The sequence below is a fragment of the Budorcas taxicolor genome, chromosome 11 (genome assembly GCF_023091745.1).
Source record: "Budorcas taxicolor isolate Tak-1 chromosome 11, Takin1.1, whole genome shotgun sequence".
Classification (NCBI taxonomy): Eukaryota; Metazoa; Chordata; class Mammalia; order Artiodactyla; family Bovidae; genus Budorcas; species Budorcas taxicolor.
In genome coordinates this window covers 55,689,586-55,710,088 of record NC_068920.1, presented here as the reverse complement: position 1 = coordinate 55,710,088, position 20,503 = coordinate 55,689,586, and the positions used below count along the sequence as shown (strand labels likewise).

Here is a 20,503-nt window from a genome sequence, read left to right as displayed (position 1 = left end):
GGGAGTCCAGTGTTGGAGTGTTTCAGGCAGTCAGCATAACATGTTTAAAGGCTTGAGAAATGACAAATTGCATTGTGATAGGATTACAGGCCGGGTGTCTCTTTTTGAGTGGGAAGTGTGGTGTGTTCCATGTTATAAGTGCGTCTCTGGAATGGAATCAGCCTGGATGTTTTTGTAGGACAGTACTCAGGCCAGACCTGCCGCGTCTCCTCCCGCCTGTGCAGCTCCGTCGGCTCTACTGGAGGCAGTCTGAGTTAGGAACGTCTGATCACCAAAGCCTCTTGGATATCAGTTGCCGATCGGCCACTGTCTTCCACCTTTCTCTATTGAGTCCATCTTATTTTCTCAATTTGTTCAGTTAAACATGTAAGGATACTGTTCTCCGTGCAGAGGGATGTTGTTTCTTCTATTTGAGTGACTTCAAAACAGTTTCGAGAGCAGAACCAGCCTCAGGACGTGTGCGTTTGTGTCCTCGTACTTACTGCTCGGTTGTTACAGGCTGTGCTGTCTGCAGATGGCCTGGCACCATCGTCAGCTGTTTATTTATTTATTCTGGTATCTCAGGTTTGGCTCAGATCTTGGCTGCAGTTCTCTGACTTGGGCAATCTGTGTGGCTGTTCTGGCCTCTCTGTTTTCATTGCTGAGTTGATTACCCCTGGGGGAGGAGCCTGGGGAGAGGTCTCTAACGAGACGGTCTCCACTGGACCTTTGCCGCCTTGCCATTTTCTGCTCTCACTGTGCTTGTTGTCAGAAGTCTTTTTGTTATTTCACTGTTCATGTTCTTTGATAGAAAGCAGACTTTATTTTGATTGCTCAAGTTTTTGCTATGTTTCTGTTTCCTTGAGTTCCTTAGAAGAAATAATTTGTAACCAATTTCCCAGTTTGGTATCCAGAAACAGTACCAGCTGAAATCAAATATTGGATTGGCCAAAAAGTCCATTCGAGCTTTTCTATACCATCGCATGGAAAAACCCAAACGAACTTTTTGGCCAACTCAGTGTATATAGCACCAGAATAGTTCAAGATTGAAGACAGAGAGAATTCTGTTTTGCTAGAACTCAGGTACGGTGGGCACTCTTATATATAAAACCAACATGGGAGGCTCAGGCATTGATGGGAGGGTTCAGAGAGCAACAAGAAAGACATTGAACTGTCTTCGCATTAAATAGGAATGTAATGGCCCCTTTTTGTTAAAAATGAATGTACAAACTTTATCCTTTTTGTACCTCTCTCTTATCACAGGAATTAAACACCTGAGAAGTGAACCCAGATCTGTCAGGAGACAACAGCAGACGCCTGCATTATTATTGTTTTTTATTATTTTATTGAAGTGTAGTTGATTTACAATGTTGTGGTTAATTTCTGCTGTGTAGCATTGTGACTCAGTTATACAAATATATATTCTTTTTCATTATGGATTATCACAGGATATTGAACAGAGTTCCCTGTGCTGTGCAGCAGAACCTTATTGTTTATCCATCCCATACGTAATAGTTTGCATCCGCTAATCCCAGACTCGCCAATTCTTCCCTTCCTCGCCCTCCCCCTGAGCAGCCACAAGTCTGTTCTCTGTCTGTGAATCTGTTTTGTTCTGTAGAATGTTCGTTTCTGTCATATTGTAGATTCCAATCAGAACAGCATTCAGAAAGCCAAATGAAAAAAAAAGAAGCAATATGAGAGACCTGTGGGATAACATAAAGCATGCCGGTCTATGCTTATGTTAGTTATTAAGCAAAAGATGGGGTGGGCGTTCTGCCTGATCTCCCTGCCTGCCCCAGGCCCTACTTCTGTTTCTGTTAAAGCTGACTGTGTTTGAATGAGTTGTAACAAAGTGGCCGTGGGGCGTGACCACAGAAGCATTAACAAGACGTTTTGCAATCTGCTGATGAAAATATTCCTTCCTCTTCTTCAGGAAAAACTTTGAATCAATAATTTCTTACGTTTCTATAACTATTAGTTTTTGTTTAAAAATGTATTCGATTTCAGATCTAGTGAGTGTGCCCGACTGGACAAAGGTGTGAATTTCTTTTACAGTTCCACGACGCTTGGAGCAAGCTTATGGAGTGGCTGGAAGAGTCAGAAAAGTCTCTAGATTCTGAACTGGAAGTCGCCAACGACCCAGACAAAATCAAAACGCAGCTGGCACAGCATAAGGTGGGTGGGCAGCTAAAGGAAGCACATTGTGTCATTTTAAGTCTCAAGGTCACTTTGAAATTCTTATCTGATTGTGTGTTTATTCATCACAAGAGAAGAAAGCCTGTCCAACGTTGTGTGTTTATTCATCACAAGAGAAGAAAGCCTGTCCAACGTGGACTCATACTAAATTTAAAACCACTTGCCCTTCATGTCGGTCAAAGGGCCGTAGCATCTTTACTCTCCAAGAATCATTCCATTATGATTCCAGGATTAACTGTTAAAAGAAAACACACAAGATTAAAACCGGACTTTTTCACTATCTGAAATAATACATGGAGGATTTCCAGAGGTTGAACCTTGGTGCCTCAGTTTATCACAACTGCCTTGTCTTGTCATTTCTCTCATAGCCATGCAGAAGATAATTGTGTACTGAAAAGAATGTAGGTTTTGCCATATAGATTGCTTTCAACAGTGCAGTGGGGGAAATTGGTTGCCTCATCCTAAATTGGTATTATTGTGTATGTGTGTGAAATTTCACCCTTGTCTTCAAAGAGACATGGTCACCGGCTTCCTTGTACAGACAAGAAGATATGGAAACACTGTTTTTTGTATTTTATAACATATATATTCCAATCACATGCCATTCAAGGACCACTTCCCCATTCTCCCCAGCACTTTTTACTTTGGGTCTTTCTATATATAACTGTTTGTAACATGATCATCAGCCCTCAGGGTGAGGATGTGTGTTGAAGGAGCTTGTTCCTTCAATGGGTTTGTAATTTTAGGTTTTACATGTAAATCATTGCTTGGAACATGATAATTTTTAAAAGGCTGTAAGGAATTGGTTGATGTAAGTTTTATCATCATCATGAAGTTCTAGCCATCATGTTTATCCAGGCTGGTGGCTCCATCCATGGGTGTTACTGACTGCAGGGGTCGGGATGCTGGGATCACGGGGGCCCTTTCTTAGGCTGGATGAGGGGTCGCGAGTGGCTTGTCCTGCTGGCGCCTCTGCATCTTCCCAAGAGCTGCCCCTCCAGCACTGGTAGCCCAGAGACAGGGACCAGCACCCTCCCTGCCCTTCTCAGAGGAGACCACCTGATATGAACGTAAGCATAGACGTAGGATTATGAACTCTGATGAAAGCATGTTGCATATTTAACGTAGGAAGTCCTGGGCATACAAATGTGTGCAGAACTCTATTAGATTCTCTTTCCTAGTCTGACCTGTGATGGTCACCCTTCCTCTGAGATAAGGATGTGAGGTACATTAAGCCAGTTTTAAAAGAAGTCTTTTCTGTTTATTATTTGGGTATGTTTAAAAACTTTGACTCTGTCCTGTATTCAGCTATAACATTTGTTATGTATCTGCTGTATGAAGAGATAAGCACACATGTCAATACCATGATTCTAAAGATAGCATTCTATTGGGAATAACAGGAAAAAATAATAATAACAGAAAACAAACTACAAAAATAGGTAGTGGAATGAGTACGTGTGTGTGTGCTAAGCTGTTTCAGTCGTGTCTGACTCTGTGTGACCCCATGGACTGTAGTCTGCCAGGCCCCTTTGTCCATGGGATTCTCCAGGCATGAATACTGGGATGGGCTGCCATTCCCTTCTCCAGGGGACCTTCCTGACTCAGGGATAGAAGCTGGGTCTCCTACGTTGCCTGCACTGGCGGGCAGGTTCTTTACCACTGGTGCCAAAAACAGTCATTCTCGACTTTAAGTTGTAATTGCCCAGAGTATTAGCTACCTTTTCCTGTCCAAACTGTCTTGGGTCTCTCAAAAGGTTATTAGCAATTCCGTTTCATCATCACTGTTTATATTGTTTGCAGTTTATATCTACATGCAGTTTATACATTCAGGATTGGTTTTGCTTGGAAACTGTTCTTGTGGTAACGGTAGGCGCTCTGAAAGACACTTGGATTCTGCGAAAAGTTAATCCTTCCGTTTGAAAGTGTAAAGGCTCTGCTCTCCCCGGGCGTGTTCCCGTGTGTGCACACTGCGGCACCTGACTCAATGATGGCCCGTGTCTCCGCTTATTTATCGGGGATTTTCACTGTCTCTTACCTATTTGTGGAGTGGTCCCGAGTAGACACACACACTGTTTTCTTGTTGAACACATAGGAGTTTCAGAAATCCCTCGGAGCCAAGCATTCTGTGTACGACACCACCAATAGGACCGGGCGTTCCCTGAAGGAGAAGACCACCCTGGCTGACGACAACCTGAAGCTGGACGACATGCTGAGTGAGCTCCGGGACAAGTGGGACACCATCTGCGGGAAGTCGGTGGAGAGGTGAGACGCGCCCGATGGCTGCCGCTCCCCGTGCTGGACCCCGGCAGGCTCCGGTCCTGGTGCCTTGCAGGGAGGGCTAGGGCCCCTGAGTACATGCCTCCTGTGCCTGGAGAGCACCTGCTCACCCTGGAGGCTTTGCTGTCCATTACCGTTTGTCTCTAAGTGCTCAGTTCATTCAAAACGACCTCCCCCTCTGAGCCTCCCACCGCCGCTGCTGTGGGACCGGCCCCCAGGTCTGCCATCGTCCTCCTCACGCTCATCCCCACATCCCAGCAGACCTGTGTCCTTAGAGCCAAAGTGGGCTCTTGGGGCCTCCCTGCCCATAGCCTTAGGGGCCAGCTCTTGCGTGTAGACCAGGGCACGGGCTCCTCACTGTCAGCAGCGTCCTCCCAGCCTGGCCCCACCGCCCCTTCCCGTCTCCTGCCTCCTCCTCCTCACATATCAGCCAGGAAAACCCAAAACTTCAAGTAATTTTTAAGTACCTGAGAAAGTAAAATAGCAGTAGCAGAGTTTGTGCACGCACGTGTGCTGGGTCGCTTACTCGTGTCCGACTCTGTGCGACCCCGTGGACTGCAGCCCAGCAGGCTCCTCTGTCCATGGATTCTCCAGGCACCAGTGCCGGTGTGGGCTGCCGTCTCCTCCTCTCGGGGATCTTCCCGAGCCAGGGATCACTTCTGCGCCCCTTGTGTCTCCTGCATTGGCAGGCACGTTCACGTTGCTTATAAACGCTTTCAGCTTTCTCGTCCGTAGTTAGTCTAATTGGTTTCGTCAGTGTCAAGATTAAACAGCATATTATATATTTCACTCTAAGGAGGCTTCATCATGTTTTTTATGGTTAGTTTTTTAAAAAAAAATCTTTAAAATCGTCTCCAGTCTCAGAAGGTTACAACTTTTTGCAATGTCCTCTAAGTGATTTCACAGCAGTTTATAAGGCATTCTTGCAGAGACAGAAAGTCCCAGCAATGAACAGGCGCGTGAGTGGCAGGCGTTAGCAGTGGGGACACGGTGACCACAGAGCCAGCCTGAGGGGCTTTGGGGTGATAGACTGTGTCCTGATTGCGATGATGTTACGTGAATACAGACGTGTTAAAATCCATGGAACTGTACCCCTGCAGACTCAAACATACTGCGTGACTCCTGAAAATGTACATTTTTTCATGGAAAAGGCATATTTTTATGACGAAAGCAAAGGGTCCGTGATTTCCAGAGGTGATGATGAGGGACATTTCCTGCAATAGATGCCATGTATTTAAGGGATAAAAAAGAAAATTTGAGAGAAATTTTGTTATTTTCTAGGAAAGCAGAGAAACCACAGTGAATCCTAATAATGCTCCTTTTCTCTTGAGGTCTGCCCAGCCTTCACAGATAGATTTTAGATGTTCCGTTCTTAGAGGGTGGCTTTTTTGTTGCCTAGATTGATTTTTTTTTCCGTTTTTCCCGCCAGACAAAACAAATTGGAGGAAGCCCTCTTATTCTCTGGGCAATTCACAGACGCCCTGCAGGCCCTCATTGACTGGCTCTACAGGGTCGAGCCCCAGCTGGCTGAGGACCAGCCTGTCCACGGAGACATCGATCTGGTGATGAATCTGATCGATAATCACAAGGTATGATTATCTGGGACATGTCTGATTATTCTGAATATAGAGGGAACTGTAATTAGTTCATTGAGCCTTTTAAGATCTAGAGACTGTGTGTCATGCTGCGTCATAGTCTTTGATATTGAAATATGTATGCCTTTGAGCAGAATCAGGAAGTCCACTTTAAAAGCTGTGCAGGAAAATTGCTTTAGTATCAGTGAAATACTTTGGTTTTACATTTCCACATCTGAAACCTTGCTAGAATTTGGGAAGTGATTTCATTGTCTGCTACTCTAAAAAGTATTTTAAGAATGTTTTATTATCTTTTGTTAATGCATTTAAGTAATTGTGTGATGCAATTTAAAATCACGCACGTGGTGGCTTGGAACTAGGTCGTTGCTGAAATACTACGTTTTCATGAGCTGCATCACAGATCGGCCTCTCTGTTTTCAGAAACCGTGTTAGCCTTGCCCCTGGACCTGTAGCAGTTTATGAGACAACCGCGTGAGCCATCAGGGATTTGATTACTACTTTAAGAAAACTGGTTTCCTTGCAATCTCCTGATAGCTATGCTAAACTGTTGTAGAAGTCAGAGGTGATATTTGAGACTCCCACTGATACTGAGTGTGAGGTCTTCAGTTAGGATCAAATGCTGTTAAAACTTAAAGAATCTTGAAAACAACCTGAGGCCTGGTACTCTTGTAGGGCTGTTAGGCTCATGCACAGTTATAACACTCTGCTTGAATTCATATGTAAAGTCTCTATAATTTTGCAGTTCGGAAACTTTATTTAATTTTAAATGTTCACTTTACACCTTCCTGGTTCAGAAACTTTATTTAATTTTAAATGTTCACTTTACACCTTCCTGGTTATGCTATTTTGATCTTACCTGTTAGTTTTAAAATAACTGGTGTTTTGCATATTTATTTGCCTTTTTCTCATTCCACGATCACATTATATTCATAGAAGGGAATCTGTTGGGTTTGAACATGAGCAGGAATTAAGAGAATAGATGAAGAGCATCAATCAAATCTACTAACATGTTAAAAGCTTTGAATTGTGTTGCTTTGCCTATACTGAGACAAATGTTTTGTGGGTGATTAATGCAGTCTTTCTCATCCCCTGGCACTCATTCAGAGAGTAATGAATAATGTAATGTTACTTTGTACATAAATGCCGTTTTTATAAGCTCACTGTCTAAATATTTACTCCCCTAGGCACTTGCCAGGTTTTTTCTATACTAAAGGTCAACAAGAATGAATTAATCATTCAGCATTAGTAATACAATTGAAAGGCCCAATAAGAAGTTAACATATGCAGAGTGCATTGGAAGGTCTACTCAGAACCGTTGGACCACTCCTATCACAAATGGAAGCATCAGAGCCTGTACCTTGGATCTGTGTGTGTGTATGTGTGTGTGTGTGTTTATCTACGGGTACACCTCATTTAACACTGTCAGTGTGAAGTCAGCAAAGAACTCATCACACTGTTTTTGGATTATTTTCAACGGGCTCGCTTTTGGGAATGATCCAAGTATCAGACGAGAAACTCATGGATAGAGTCAAAAGGATAAAATGTGCTTGATAGTGTTCGTTTGTGATGACTTTTTAGAAAAATAAGTTGATTTTAGTTTATAAAGGAAGTTGGTTATTTGAAAGGTCTGGTTGCAGACAGACAGACTCTTAGGGTCAGAAACGGTTCATTCTGTGGCCAAAGAAGTCATTTTAACCCCCTGGCAAATCAGAGCTCACCAGACCTGGGCGAGAAAGAAGAATAAAAAGCTTTTCCTTCACGGTGACAGATGAGGGGTCGAGCTTCTAAAACCTGTCCTCATGAGTTAGTGCCCAGGGTGCTGTGAAAGACGCGACAGAGGATTGTTAGAGGGGAAAAGGCCGCGTGCCAGCCCCTGCAGGGCTCCCCGCCCTCCTCCTTGAGTCAGTCTCCGCGGTGCGTTTGCTGGTGGAGAGCAGTCTGGTGGCCAGTACAGGGTGCCGGAGTCCAGAGCAGCTGGAACACCCTCACAGGGAATCACAGAGACAGTCTGACGCATTTTGTTTTCTGGAGGTTTTTTTTTTTTTTTGCCTCACCACGGAATCTTAGTTCCCCAACCAGGGATCGAACCCTTGCCCCTGCAGTGGAAGCCCAAAGTCTTAGCCACTGGACTGCCAGGGAAGGCCTGAATTTGATGCATTGATGCATGAGATTGAAATAAAGAGGGTGGCCACCAGTATTTAAGTCCAACCTATCATTTAAGAAGGAACATTCATTCAGGAAGGCATTACAAGGTTGATCAAATTGACAGGAGTGGTCTGACTTGTCTTATTTTCTGAAATTCTGCAGGAGACCCGAGTCGTTAAAGCGTAGGTGCTGGAGAGCCGCGCATGATGCTAGGTGCACGTGTCTGTTTCGTATAGTATGTATCCATCTTTGGGTCTGGCAATTGAAAGTTCGTTTTAACAAATTTGCTCCCAGGTCTTCCAGAAGGAGCTGGGGAAGAGGACCAGCAGTGTGCAGGCGCTGAAGCGCTCGGCCCGGGAGCTCATAGAGGGCAGCCAGGACGACTCCTCCTGGGTCAGGGTCCAGGTGCAGGAGCTGAGTACACGCTGGGAGACCGTGTGTGCCCTGTCCATCTCCAAGCAGAGCCGCCTCGAGGCTGCCCTGCGCCAGGTAAAGGCCTGCGCTTGCACAGCCAGCGGTGCCCCCCTTGTCTCGGCTGGGTTACTCAAGGGAGGAAGTTCTTAGAGCATCCTTCCATGCCTTCTCCCAGCTACCATCTCCTCTCTGAAGAATTTCAGTGACTCACAGAGTGAGGTTTTCTAATCTTCCCAAAAACTGCTGGTGGAACCTTTTTTCAGCAAAAACGTTAAGATGGGCTGCTGTTCCCTGCAAATCAGATGGTTAAAATGGTGAACTGTTCTTCCTACAGGCATTTCCAACAGATTTTCCTACATTTGTAAAATTCAGCACCATGTGTCTTTCTCTTTTTCCTGGGAATCATGGATATAATGAATCAGTTTAAGACTTGTTTTTTTGTTCATGGAGAGGAAGTCAATGCTACTAACAAACATATTTGCGAATCTCTTTTCGGGCACATGTGCACCCTTAGGCGGAGGAGTTTCACTCGGTGGTCCACGCCCTCCTGGAGTGGCTGGCGGAAGCCGAGCAGACGCTTCGTTTCCATGGGGTTCTCCCAGACGACGAGGATGCTCTCCGGACTCTCATCGACCAGCATAAAGTGAGTTACATGCATGCTCAGTGAAAAATAAGTGTGAAAGCCAAACAAAATAGAGAATATGAATTCATGACTGCAAATACCAGCTGCGTGAGTATCTTCCTTTCTGAGAACTGGTATAAGATCTGGTACATTTTTAGAATTTATCTGCATCTTCCATCCTTTCATAGGTATGCCCACATGCACCCACCCACATGGATGTGTGGCTGTCTTTATTATGCCTTCTTCATAGAAGGTGGATCTTTTAAGACTAGTTACTCAAAGGGGACCCTCCTACACCGTTGGTGGGAGTATGAGTTGGTGCAGCCACTATGGAGAACAGTGTGGAGGTACCTCATAAAACTGAACACAGAGCCACCATGTGATCCAGGAACCCTCCTCCTGGGCATATTTCCAGATAAAACTGTAATTCAAAACGACACGTGCAACCCTATGTTCATAGCAGCACTGTCCACAATAGCCAAGGCATGGAAGCAGCCCAAATGTCCACTGACAAACGAATGGGTGAAGACGATGTGGTACATAAATATATATATACAGTGGAGTGTTACGCAGCCACAAAGAAGAAGGAAATAACACCATTATGCAGGAACATGGGTGGACCTAGGAATGCTCATACTAAATGAAGTCAGACAGAGACAGACAAATATCATATGATAACACTTATTTGTGGAATCTAAAATATGATGCAAGTGAACTTACCTACAAAACAGTCTCATGGACATAGAGAACAGGCTTCTGGTTTCCGTGGAAAGCAGGGGGCTGGGGAGAGGTGGATTGGACATTTATAGGATGGATGAACCACAGGGTCCTGTTGTACAGCACAGGGAAGTATATTCAATATCCTGGGATAATCCATAATGGAACAGAATATAGAAATATGTATCTGTATAGCTGAGTCACTTTGTTGTACAGCAGAAATTAACACAATATTGTAAATCAAGTATACTTCACTATAAAAAATAAATTAAAAAATAAAGCTAGTCACTCCTGTTTTTCTGTCTCCAGGAAGCTTTTTTCTAGGGAGCTATTTGGCTCCTGAGCAAAATTGGTCAATTTTGATGCACTTAGATACACATTTGAAAGATGAAATGTCCTTACTGAGCAGTCTAACATTTATAAAATTATGCCATTAGAATTATAAATTAATAATTTTTACCTTTGTAAGCAAGACAAGTAGTTTAATAACTGGTCTTGGAATTTTATTTTTAAGCCTCTGCAGTTCTGTTCTTAATCAAGAGGTACTTTAAATTCTTTTGCAAAGTAACTTATATTGCAAATTATAGATTTAAATGGTTTATGTAAGTAGACATACTATTAAATAATTAACCAAATAAAATTCTGACCAGAGTTTTCAGGTCAAGATTTTTCCTGTGGTAATACATAGGACTTGCAAAACCCTTATGAGAGTGGTCCAGAGAGCTCTTCAACAGATTATTTTTTAACCTTTGATTCTGAAAATGAGGAATTTGCAGTGCTAATAGTGTTATATTGTTCCCCCTGGGATATAGTGTTCATTAAATTGAAATAAAGTATCTTAAGGGTTTTTTCTATTTTTAAATTACAGTACAATTGATTTACAGTGTTGTATTAATTTTATATATAAATGTGTACATTGTATAATTTACATATATACACACACACACACGTACAGTCTTGTTTATATTCTTTTGCATTACGGGTCATCCCAGGATACTGAATATAATTCCCGGTGCTACACGATAGGACCCTGCTGTTTCCTGTCCTATGTATAGAAGCCTACCTCGCTGACCTCAACTTCCCACTCCGTCCCTCGCCCAGCCCCCTCCCTCTTGGCACCCACAAGTGTGCTGTGTGTCTGTGAGTTTGTTTCTGTTTCGTAAATAAGCTCTTTTGTGTCACAGCTGAGGTTCCCCATGTTAGTGGCATCGTGTGGTACTGGTCTTTCTCTGACTTCTCTTAGTATGATCGTCTCTGGGTGCATCCACGTCACTGCAGAGGGTTCGATCTCACTCTTTGTCTGAGTGATGTTCCATTGGATATGTGCGCCACGTCCTCTGTTCCCCCGTCTGTTGATGGACAGCATCTGTTGGTGGACATCGAGGTGGCTTCCTTGTCTTGGTTATTGTGCGTATGCTGCTGTGAACACAGGGGTGCATGGATCTTTGTGAATTAGAGTTTGGTGTGGGTATATTCCCAAGTGTAGGATTGCTGGATCATATGGTAATTCTATTTTTAGTTTCTGAAGAACTTCCATCCTGTTCACCATAGTGGCTACCAACTGGATTCCCACCAACAGTGTAGGAAGGTTCCCTTTTCCCCACACTCTCTCCAGCATTTGTCATTTGTAGACTTTTTAATGATGGCCATTCTAACCAGTGTGAGGTGGTACCTCATTGTAGTTTTGTTTTGCATTTGTCTCATAATTAGTGATGTTGGGCATCTTTTCATGTGCTTGTTGCCTGTTTCAGTGTATTGATAGTATTAGTGTCAGCATTTCCTGTGAGTTGTAAAGGATCTTTTTAATAACCATTGAGTAACCTTGTGTTTGTTGGAAACACATCATTAATTCCAGTGTAGACTGGATGACATCATGTGTGGTGACTTCTTATTTTAATCACTGTACTCACTCTCTCAGTGATGGTTTGCCTACCCTGTAGCAATGAAATATTGCCTCGTTATTCATAAAAGGGATGTGAGCTTGTATAACCTTATCTGGAGGAAACAAATGCTGCCTTCACTTTTTCAAGTTGAAGCTAGACTATATAAGTAGGAAAATGACATCACGTTTGCTATCCTTTTTTGACTCAGTTCAGTATTTTGAAAATCTGCTTTGTGTTACCATGTGCTGACCGTCAGCTGCATTGGGCTCCGCTGGCGTGCTGGGGTTTGGGTGTCAGAGTGTCTCCTGAAGCCCCGGGTGCATACGTGCCCTGCAGAATGACGCCCCCTGTGGTATCACCACCTTCACAGCGGGACCAGGAAGCCATCAGAAACACGGGAGGCAGGCAGCCAGGCTGGGATAGTGGTTTTAACAACAGATTCCTTTTGAATATTTTTAAATTAGCATACAATTACATGCAGTGTTATAAATGTAATAGTATTTTACAGTAACATTGTTCTTTCTTTTCCATTTCCTTTGTTTCCCTTCACACATTCACCAATAGAAGGCAAACAGAATCCTTAACTTCTTGGACTAGAGCCCTCTCGGTAGAATCCAGTTTCCAAATTGGCAAGGTTTCCCACGTACCACAAGCCACCAAGCAGCGCTCAGACGGGCCTGGAGGAGCCCGGGACGCTGTGTTGGCTGGCACCTGGTCCACACTGTTCCGTGGGGCCTGGTTTGCAGTGTGGGAGTGGTTAGACTTGCACGATTGGGTCAGCTCCCCTCTGGAAAGGCACAGCTGCTCTTAACCTCTGCTTTTCTCTCTTCCTAGTAAAGTTCGCTTTCTTTCACTTTTAAGCGAAAATTAAAATATTTTTAAAGTAGATCCTGATATTTGAAAAGTGGGTCATGAAAGTCTGTGAGTCTGTTTCTGTTTTGTAAATAAGTTCATTTGTTTATGGTTACCCAGGGGAAGGGTGGGTGGAAGGACACATTGGGAGTCTCGGGGTAACATGCGCACCCTCCTGTATATAAACGAGGCACTCAACAAGGACCCAGTCTACAGTCCAGGGGACTCCGCTCAGGACTCTGTAGCGACCTTTATGGGGAAACAATGAAAAAGAGTGGGTACATGTATGTATATAACTGAATCATTTTGCTGTGCACCAGAATCCAATACAGTATTGTCCGTCAGCTGTACCCCAGCGTGAACTAAAAGTTACAGTAGGTCATGTCAGCAGAGTGACTGAACCTGGACTCCCCCAGCATTTATTCGGCCATAGAGACACAGAATTGAAAAGTCACTCTCTTGATCTTGTGCACCTTAACATCTAGTAGCTGTGCATGTAATGGATTATTTTATCAGAGCAAAATGCCAGCATAGGACGCATCAGACAGCCACTTTGGAGGTTCGAAAGGAAAGGTCGCTGCCCGTAATTGGAGATGACCCCCTGGTTGCCGGGCGTGGGTAACAGCGGTGCCATCCATCCCCTCCCACTCTTGTCAGGGCAGGAATTGTTCTTGGTGTGGGGTCCAGATAGATCAGAGGGGTCAGTGGGTGTTTGAAATTCAGTGCAGGGTTTGGGAGGCATGTCACATTTTTCAGGGCCAAGATTCTCATCTTTCAGCCCCACCTTCTGAGTTCTGTGATACATGAATCTATGGGTACAGTTCTGATGGCCGAAAGTAAAGCATGTGAGATACTTGTAAGCAGATTGGTTTGACTGCCTCTAGACCTGTTGAGGTTTGTGCATCCTGCCGAAGCTGAGGATGGCTCTCTTTACTGGACTTTGAGATGGGTGCTTCTCCCAGAGCCCAGCCCTGTCAGACCGCTTGCTCCAGCCTCTCGGGCCTGCTTCCCGCCTGGGTGCTGGGGTTTCTCTCCTGCAGCCCAGACCTTCCCAGTTCCCGGCCAGCCTGCTCTCTTTCTTGGCACTTTTTGGATACGCATTCCTGTCATTCCTGGCACAGTGAATGCTGCTTTAAACACTAACCTCCTTGTCTTGTTTGCTAGAACCTTTTTTTTTCAATCCATATTGTTTCTGTGTCTGGTTTAGGCCCAGTCCCAATTCTCCTCTCTGTGACTGTAATAATTATACTCAAATTCAGGAGTGTGTTTTTTTTGTATCATGTGTTTGTAAAGCATGAGATAGTATCCTGCAGTTGGATTTTGAGAGTGGGTTAGAAGATGCTTTTTCCGATTTCTGTGCCTCCCCTCTCTCAGTTCCTCATCAGTGGACGATTTCCAGCTGTGAATAAATCCATTTAAGTTCTTGCTTGCTGGTTTAGCTCTGTGAGTCCAGTGGGCACTGCCTGAGTTTTGGTTTCAGCCTGCGCACCTTTCTTTCTGCTGCAGGAGTTCATGAAGAGACTGGAGGAGAAGCGTGCCGCCCTCAACAAAGCCACCAGCATGGGGGACTCCATCCTGGCCATCTGCCACCCCGACTCCATCACCACCATTAAGCACTGGATAACCATCATCCGGGCCAGATTCGAGGAGGTGAGTGCGCCGCAGGCCGTGTGTAGGGCAGCAGGAACTGTGAGAGTCAGGGTGAGGGGCTGTGTGCACTTGGGCAATTGATGATGCCTTTAAGGCTGTGGGCACCTGGAGGCTTGCATCCTTTATGAGACCATTCCTCTGGGTGTTACCTGTCTCTGCCACCCACTTTTCTTGAAGAAGTTACAGGCATTCTGCAGCTGTGTCCCTGAAACATGAAAAGGCAAATACTTGGTTCACTGTAGAACTTTCTGTCCAATTCTACTTCATAGCTGCAGAATAGGTTTTTCAGAGCCATCTATGCTTATGGAAAGAATTGCACACGCAAGTGAATTCGTTTTGTATTTAAGATCTTAGCTATTTTTATTTCCACCTTGTGCTCCCTGGAGTTAGCACGCATGATCCTTCAGGGGATGTCAGTTCAAACTTAAATTAGAAGGCGAAGGGAAGCCTGGGTGATTGATGGCCATCGTCCCTTCTGAGGGTGACCAAATGTTGTAAAGGGTTCCCGTATCCTCCACCAGCTGGGTCTCGGGACCATTGATGGAATCTTGAAAGACTGGAAGAGTTACGGGTCTAGCCCAGGGTGATCCTGATACATGTTTCAATTTTGTGTACTTAACACCCATGAAATCATGCCCTAAGATGGAAGGGAGTGGGAGCAAGGTCTGTTTGTCCATCAGGTGCTGGCCTGGGCTAAGCAGCACCAGCAGAGATTGGCCAGCGCCCTGGCTGGGCTCATCGCAAAGCAGGAGCTGCTGGAAGCCCTGCTGGCCTGGCTGCAGTGGGCCGAAACCACGCTGAGCGACAGGGACAAGGAGGTCATCCCCCAGGAGATTGAAGAGGTGAAAGCCCTCATCGCGGAGCACCAGGTAACAGACGTCCCCCGAGCCCGCCTCCTCGGGCCTTCTCAGAGGAAGGGTGCCACTTATTTCACTTCCTCAGCCCCTCCCCGCTGGGTCTGGCTCCACCCCGGCCCTGGAGCTCCTCTCGCTTTGCTGGGGTCTCCCGCCCTTTGCGGACGCTCCTTCCTCTTGGCCCCATCAGGGCGCCCCCCTCAGATGGGCTCTCCCTAACAGCCACCCCCTGTTCCCTTAGCGCGCAGCTCTCGCTGCGTTTCCTCCCCAGGCCCGCCCCGCCCCTCGTGCACCCCCATAGCCGCCTCCCCTCTCTCGTTCACTGGTCCACGTTTGCACCGTCTACGGTCTCACTCAAAAAAGGTTCAGGTTCAGGTTCGGAAATGATGGGCATCACACTCACCTACTGTTTGCTCATTCATTTCCTTAATATGCATTTATGAAGATCACTGAGTGTCAGATTACTTGGCTAAGCAATTAACAGCGCAGTTGTATTTTAATAGAAGTGTAAGATTTCAGTGCCTGTGCGGCCCTGAAGCATCTCTGGCATCTGCAGTGTTAAAGTGATCAGTGTTCTGCAGGGTGATGGACATTCTGCAAATGTGCTTCTTCACTTTTCTCACTTTTGTCTGCTTTCTCCTTTTCCCATCATTTTTACCAGTCTCTGCCTTTGCCACAGATTTCGTATACAGGGACACATGGTCAGTCATGATCATAAGTCCAAGGAAATGAGACAAATGGCAAGTTAGACCTTTTAAATATAAACTTGAGCCCGGAGGGCCCTCACTGGTAGAGCCCATTTATTAATAGGGATATTTGAGATGTTTCCACATTTAATGTGAATGCTTTCTGTCACTGTATATCAAAGACATCTTAAGCATTTCAGATATGTAGGTGAGATGTGTCCCTAGACAGCCCAGCTGACTCGTTGCTGAGCAAACAGATACTCACTTTGAGATTCTTCAGGGAGAGCCTGGACGCTTGGTCCTGGCCGGTCACAGACAGGTTGTGTTCTTCATACAGCTGCTCCCAGGGGGTCTTCAGACGATAACAAATTGCTTTTGAAACACTGTACTTACCACCTATAACAGCTTGTAGTCTTTAGAAGTAAGTAAATGCTGTATTATGGTGGTTAGATTTTTTCCCCCTATATAAAACATGCTATTTTGTTCTTTTTCCAGAAATCGTACTGTGGTCTTTTTATCCTCTCTTTTTAATTCGTTTCTAAAGATAGCGTTCACTGACGAACTTGTATTTCGCTGGTATCACTGCTTTCTTTCAGACCTTCATGGAGGAAATGACCAGAAAGCAGCCTGACGTGGACAAAGTCACCAAGACCTACAAGAGGAGGGCAGCAGACCCTTCCTCCTTGCAGTCCCACATCCCTGTCTTGGATAAGGGGCGAGCAGGACGTAAGCGCAGCCGTTTCTTTAAAACGAGGATGGTTATACAAGAAAGTTAATTTCCTTTTATTTTGAGTTATGGCTTGACATTGGGACTTCCCTGGTGGCTCAGATGGTAAAGCGTCTGCCTACAATGCGGGAGACCCGGGTTCAGTCCCTGGATCGGGAACATCTCCTGGAGTAGGAAATGGCACCCCACTCCAGTACTCTTGCCTGGAAAATCCCACGGACAGAGGAGCCTGGTAGGTTACAGTCCATGGGGTCACAGAGAGTCGGACATGACTGAGCGACTTCACTTTCCTCTCACTTGGACATTTTGGAGGCATAGGTGATTCTACATGAGCTCTCAGTAACAAAAAGTTTTCTTGAAAGAAAACATGGGCTACGTATTATTTATCTTAAAATAAATAATATTTATTATTTTAAAACTTATTTTAAGCCACTTATTTTAAAATAAAAAGGTAAATCTAGGTTTCGGTGTGTAACCTTATTTGATCTTTAAGATTAGCCAGAAGAAATTAAAAAGATTTGCAACAAGAACAGAAACCATCACCTCCTTTGAAGTGACTCATTCTGCTTCTAGTATGTAAATAACCTTCAAGTGGAATGGAATAGGAATGACCGTGACCTAACTATTCACTAGTAACCAGTAATCTGATTGATTTTGCTCATGGCCATATGACTTCAGGCTCTATTTACTGACTTCCCAGCCTGTCTTGACCCAACAAAATGACATTAAATTTAGTAATAGCTTGGATAAGATTTAGAAGATGCACAATTTATACCAATTTGTGATTTTCTGGATGATGTCTTAGTAAAAAAAAAAAAATGGTTTTGGGTCTGCCATGGTAAGAAAGTGGTTGGGGACTCTGCACAGACTCTTGGCTGTCCTGTGCCGCACACCTCCCCCCCAGCAGCTGGATCATGCAACCGTGGACATGTTATCTAAACCTTTTCTGAACCTCAGTTTTCTCACCTGTAGAAGGGGAGGATTATAACCTTCCTGGGCTATGGTGAGGATTTGGTTTAACTGCTGTGTGTGAAGTGTTTAGCGTACTTCCTGGACTATTGTTAAATGCTCATTAAATATTAGCTATTGATATCTCTGTACAGCCCCATGGGGGTTAGGAAATCTAGGCAAATCTCAGCTTGGACACTACCTTCCTATGTAAGCTGAGGCCAGTGATGTGTTTTTCCAGATCACATTGAGCCATTTAGTTAGGTGAGGAAGCTCTGTGACATTATAGAAGCCTGTAAGTGATAGAAAGAGGGAGGAAGCTTGAAGAGGGTGTTAAGTTGGGGTGTGAGCCAGTGTTGGGGGCTCAGCCTCAGCAGGAAGCGGGCCTGGAGGAAGGCCGGGCTGCCTCACACTGGGTGGTCGGGTTGGGGCTGTTGGGTGTCTCACTGACTGCGGTGCCCCTGGCACCACCTGCCTGCACCTACCATCCTCGGGGCCTTAGCCTCTCAGTCACAGCCAGGCTTCTGGAACCGAGTCACAGACAGCAGTGCCCTGATTAAGTAGCAAAGAGGAAGGTGGCAGGGTGCTTCTTTGGAACTCAAGTGGCACAGAATTTAGGTTGAAAAGTGAAGTGTCAGTGTAATGAGAGAGCGTTCTAGTACTTCAGGGCTCTTTGTCAAGATATGTTAAAATGCCTCTGTCTCTGAACAGCATGTGAGCCCTGTTAAGTAAAACGTATTTGGACCCTGATACCGCACTTCACTTCAATCAGAATTTCTCCTCATCACAGTCAGTAGTGAACTTGATTCACTCTGAATGAGGAGCAGGAGAGGTCAGACCTTAACGCCTTCCAAACCCCTGGAGACTTTGCCATCCTAATCAAGTTGTGTTTTAACAGGTAAACGTCTCCCAGCCCCAAGCTTCTATCCCTCTGGATCACAGACGCAAATTGAAACCAAAAATCCCAGGGTCAACTTACTGGTGAGCAAGTGGCAGCAAGTCTGGCTTCTTGCCTTAGAGAGAAGGAGGAAGCTTAACGACGCCTTGGACAGACTGGAGGAGGTGAGGAGGCTCGTGTTTGGCTCCATATGGGTATTTGCCCCCATTCACACAGTGCCAAAATCTTGATTTTTTTCTGACATTTCTGGTAATAAACTCTTGATGTCAGAGTGCATATTTTATTAATATCTCTAAAATTAATGCTGCAAGTGTGACTCTTTCTTCGGGGGGAAAAACCCCTGATAGATGGGCTTTGGATTTAAGGGATCAAAGTCAAAAACAGATACGTTGTAACATAATCAAAAGTTGCTGCCTTAGGAAAAGGTCTGGTTTGACATGTTTGCTGGCACCATCACCTAGCAACTGTAATCATTTATAATGCAGATCTTTTAATTATACATACTCTGATCTGAGGCTGTTAGAGTTTCAGATTCTGGAGTTGGTGAATGTCTAAAAGGTGGGAGTTGAGAGCACCTGGTGGCAGAGAGCTCGAAGGGTTAAATGGGTCGTGCTGAGCTGGGCCTGCTCCCCAGGGGCACAGAGAATGACTTTGCTGTTACCAAAAAAATTCCTGTTTGACATTTTGAGTTTTGTTTCTTCTGGAGAGTAAAGAACAGAACAGTGGCAGTAATGAAATAAACTTTACAGGATAAGCATTGAGGCCCCCTTTGCAAGATGATGTCTCTCTCGGAAAGAACGAGGTGTGTGTATTGTCTAGGTGATCGTCAAAAATAGCGTTAGTCGTATTGTTTAAGATAGAATTCTTGCTATCTAGAGCAGCAGTCCTCAACCTTTTTGGCACCAGGGATCAATTTCGTGGAAGAGAATGTTTCCACAGACTGGGGTTGGGGGTGGTTTCAGAATGATTTAAGCACGTTGTTACATTTATTGTGCACTTGATTTCTGTTATTATTGCATAAGCTCCACCTTAGCTCATCAAGCAGTAGATAGATCCCAGAGATTGGGGGACCCTTGAATCCAGAGGATCATTAAAAATAATGGTAATTCATATTATATAAGGTACAATTTTTTTTTTCTAGAGGACCATTAAAAATAACGTTCATATCATATAAGATAAAATTTTGTTGTCTAGAGGATCGTTAGAAATCACACTCACATTGTATAAGACGTAATTTGAGCACAGTCGTCACTCAGCAAAATGCCTCTTGCCCTTTTCAGCTTAGAGAATTTGCCAACTTTGACTTTGATGTCTGGCGCAAAAAGTACATGCGCTGGATGAACCACAAGAAATCTCGAGTGATGGACTTTTTCAGGAGGATCGATAAAGATCAAGATGGGAAAATAACCCGGCAAGAGTTTATTGATGGAATCCTCTCCTCAAGTAAGTCCCATGTGAGATGGCCAGAATGAATGTAGTTTTTTTAAGAAAATGAGCACAGTTTAAGTTTTGGAGCCAGGAATCTTGTGTTGCTTATAAGTAATTAGCATCACCTTTAAATTTGGCTTTGAAATCATTGCCCTCAAAAAACCAAAAAACTGATCTTGGTTAAAATGTATGGCTTTGGAGGCAGGCACACTTACTAATTGTGTCACCACAGATGAACTGGCGGTGGGTAACCAGGTTAATAATTCTTAATTCTCAGATGGTGTTGCCTGGCATAAAATGGGCTGTCAGTAAATGCAAGGCAGTCCCTGTTTTTTGTTGTAGTCCACATTCTAATCTGATATTGTCATTAGTAGGAAATTACAAGGCTATAAAAATTCTTAAAAGTACGTGCCCCCTTCTTGTTGATAGATTAGTTTCATCCTCTGTTTGTGATTTCTCTGGCAGAGGTTGCCGGAAACCATTCTCAAAGTAAGTTTCACGTAAATTATTCCGTAAGTGGTACTTGAACCATATGAAATTTGCTAATCTTAAATAGTTTTTAGCCTAGAAAAAGAGCCACTTCAAAGGATTCAGATAGTAAATAAGGGTAAATTTAGGCCACATATATAGTG

General features: G+C 44.4%; 1 protein-coding gene across 1 annotated transcript in view; it reads left to right on the top strand.

The window, feature by feature from the left end:
- DST (dystonin) overlaps nucleotides 1-20,503 on the top strand; it is a 522,678-nt gene that overhangs the window by 488,758 nt on the left and 13,417 nt on the right. Inside the window, exons 86-95 of the mRNA XM_052648315.1 lie at nucleotides 2,035-2,154; nucleotides 4,268-4,437; nucleotides 5,882-6,041; nucleotides 8,487-8,681; nucleotides 9,121-9,249; nucleotides 14,187-14,330; nucleotides 15,011-15,199; nucleotides 16,467-16,596; nucleotides 18,444-18,607; nucleotides 19,724-19,886. Of these exons, the coding sequence (XP_052504275.1) occupies nucleotides 2,035-2,154; nucleotides 4,268-4,437; nucleotides 5,882-6,041; nucleotides 8,487-8,681; nucleotides 9,121-9,249; nucleotides 14,187-14,330; nucleotides 15,011-15,199; nucleotides 16,467-16,596; nucleotides 18,444-18,607; nucleotides 19,724-19,886 (1,564 nt within the window). The remainder of the gene's footprint in view (nucleotides 1-2,034; nucleotides 2,155-4,267; nucleotides 4,438-5,881; nucleotides 6,042-8,486; nucleotides 8,682-9,120; nucleotides 9,250-14,186; nucleotides 14,331-15,010; nucleotides 15,200-16,466; nucleotides 16,597-18,443; nucleotides 18,608-19,723; nucleotides 19,887-20,503) is intronic.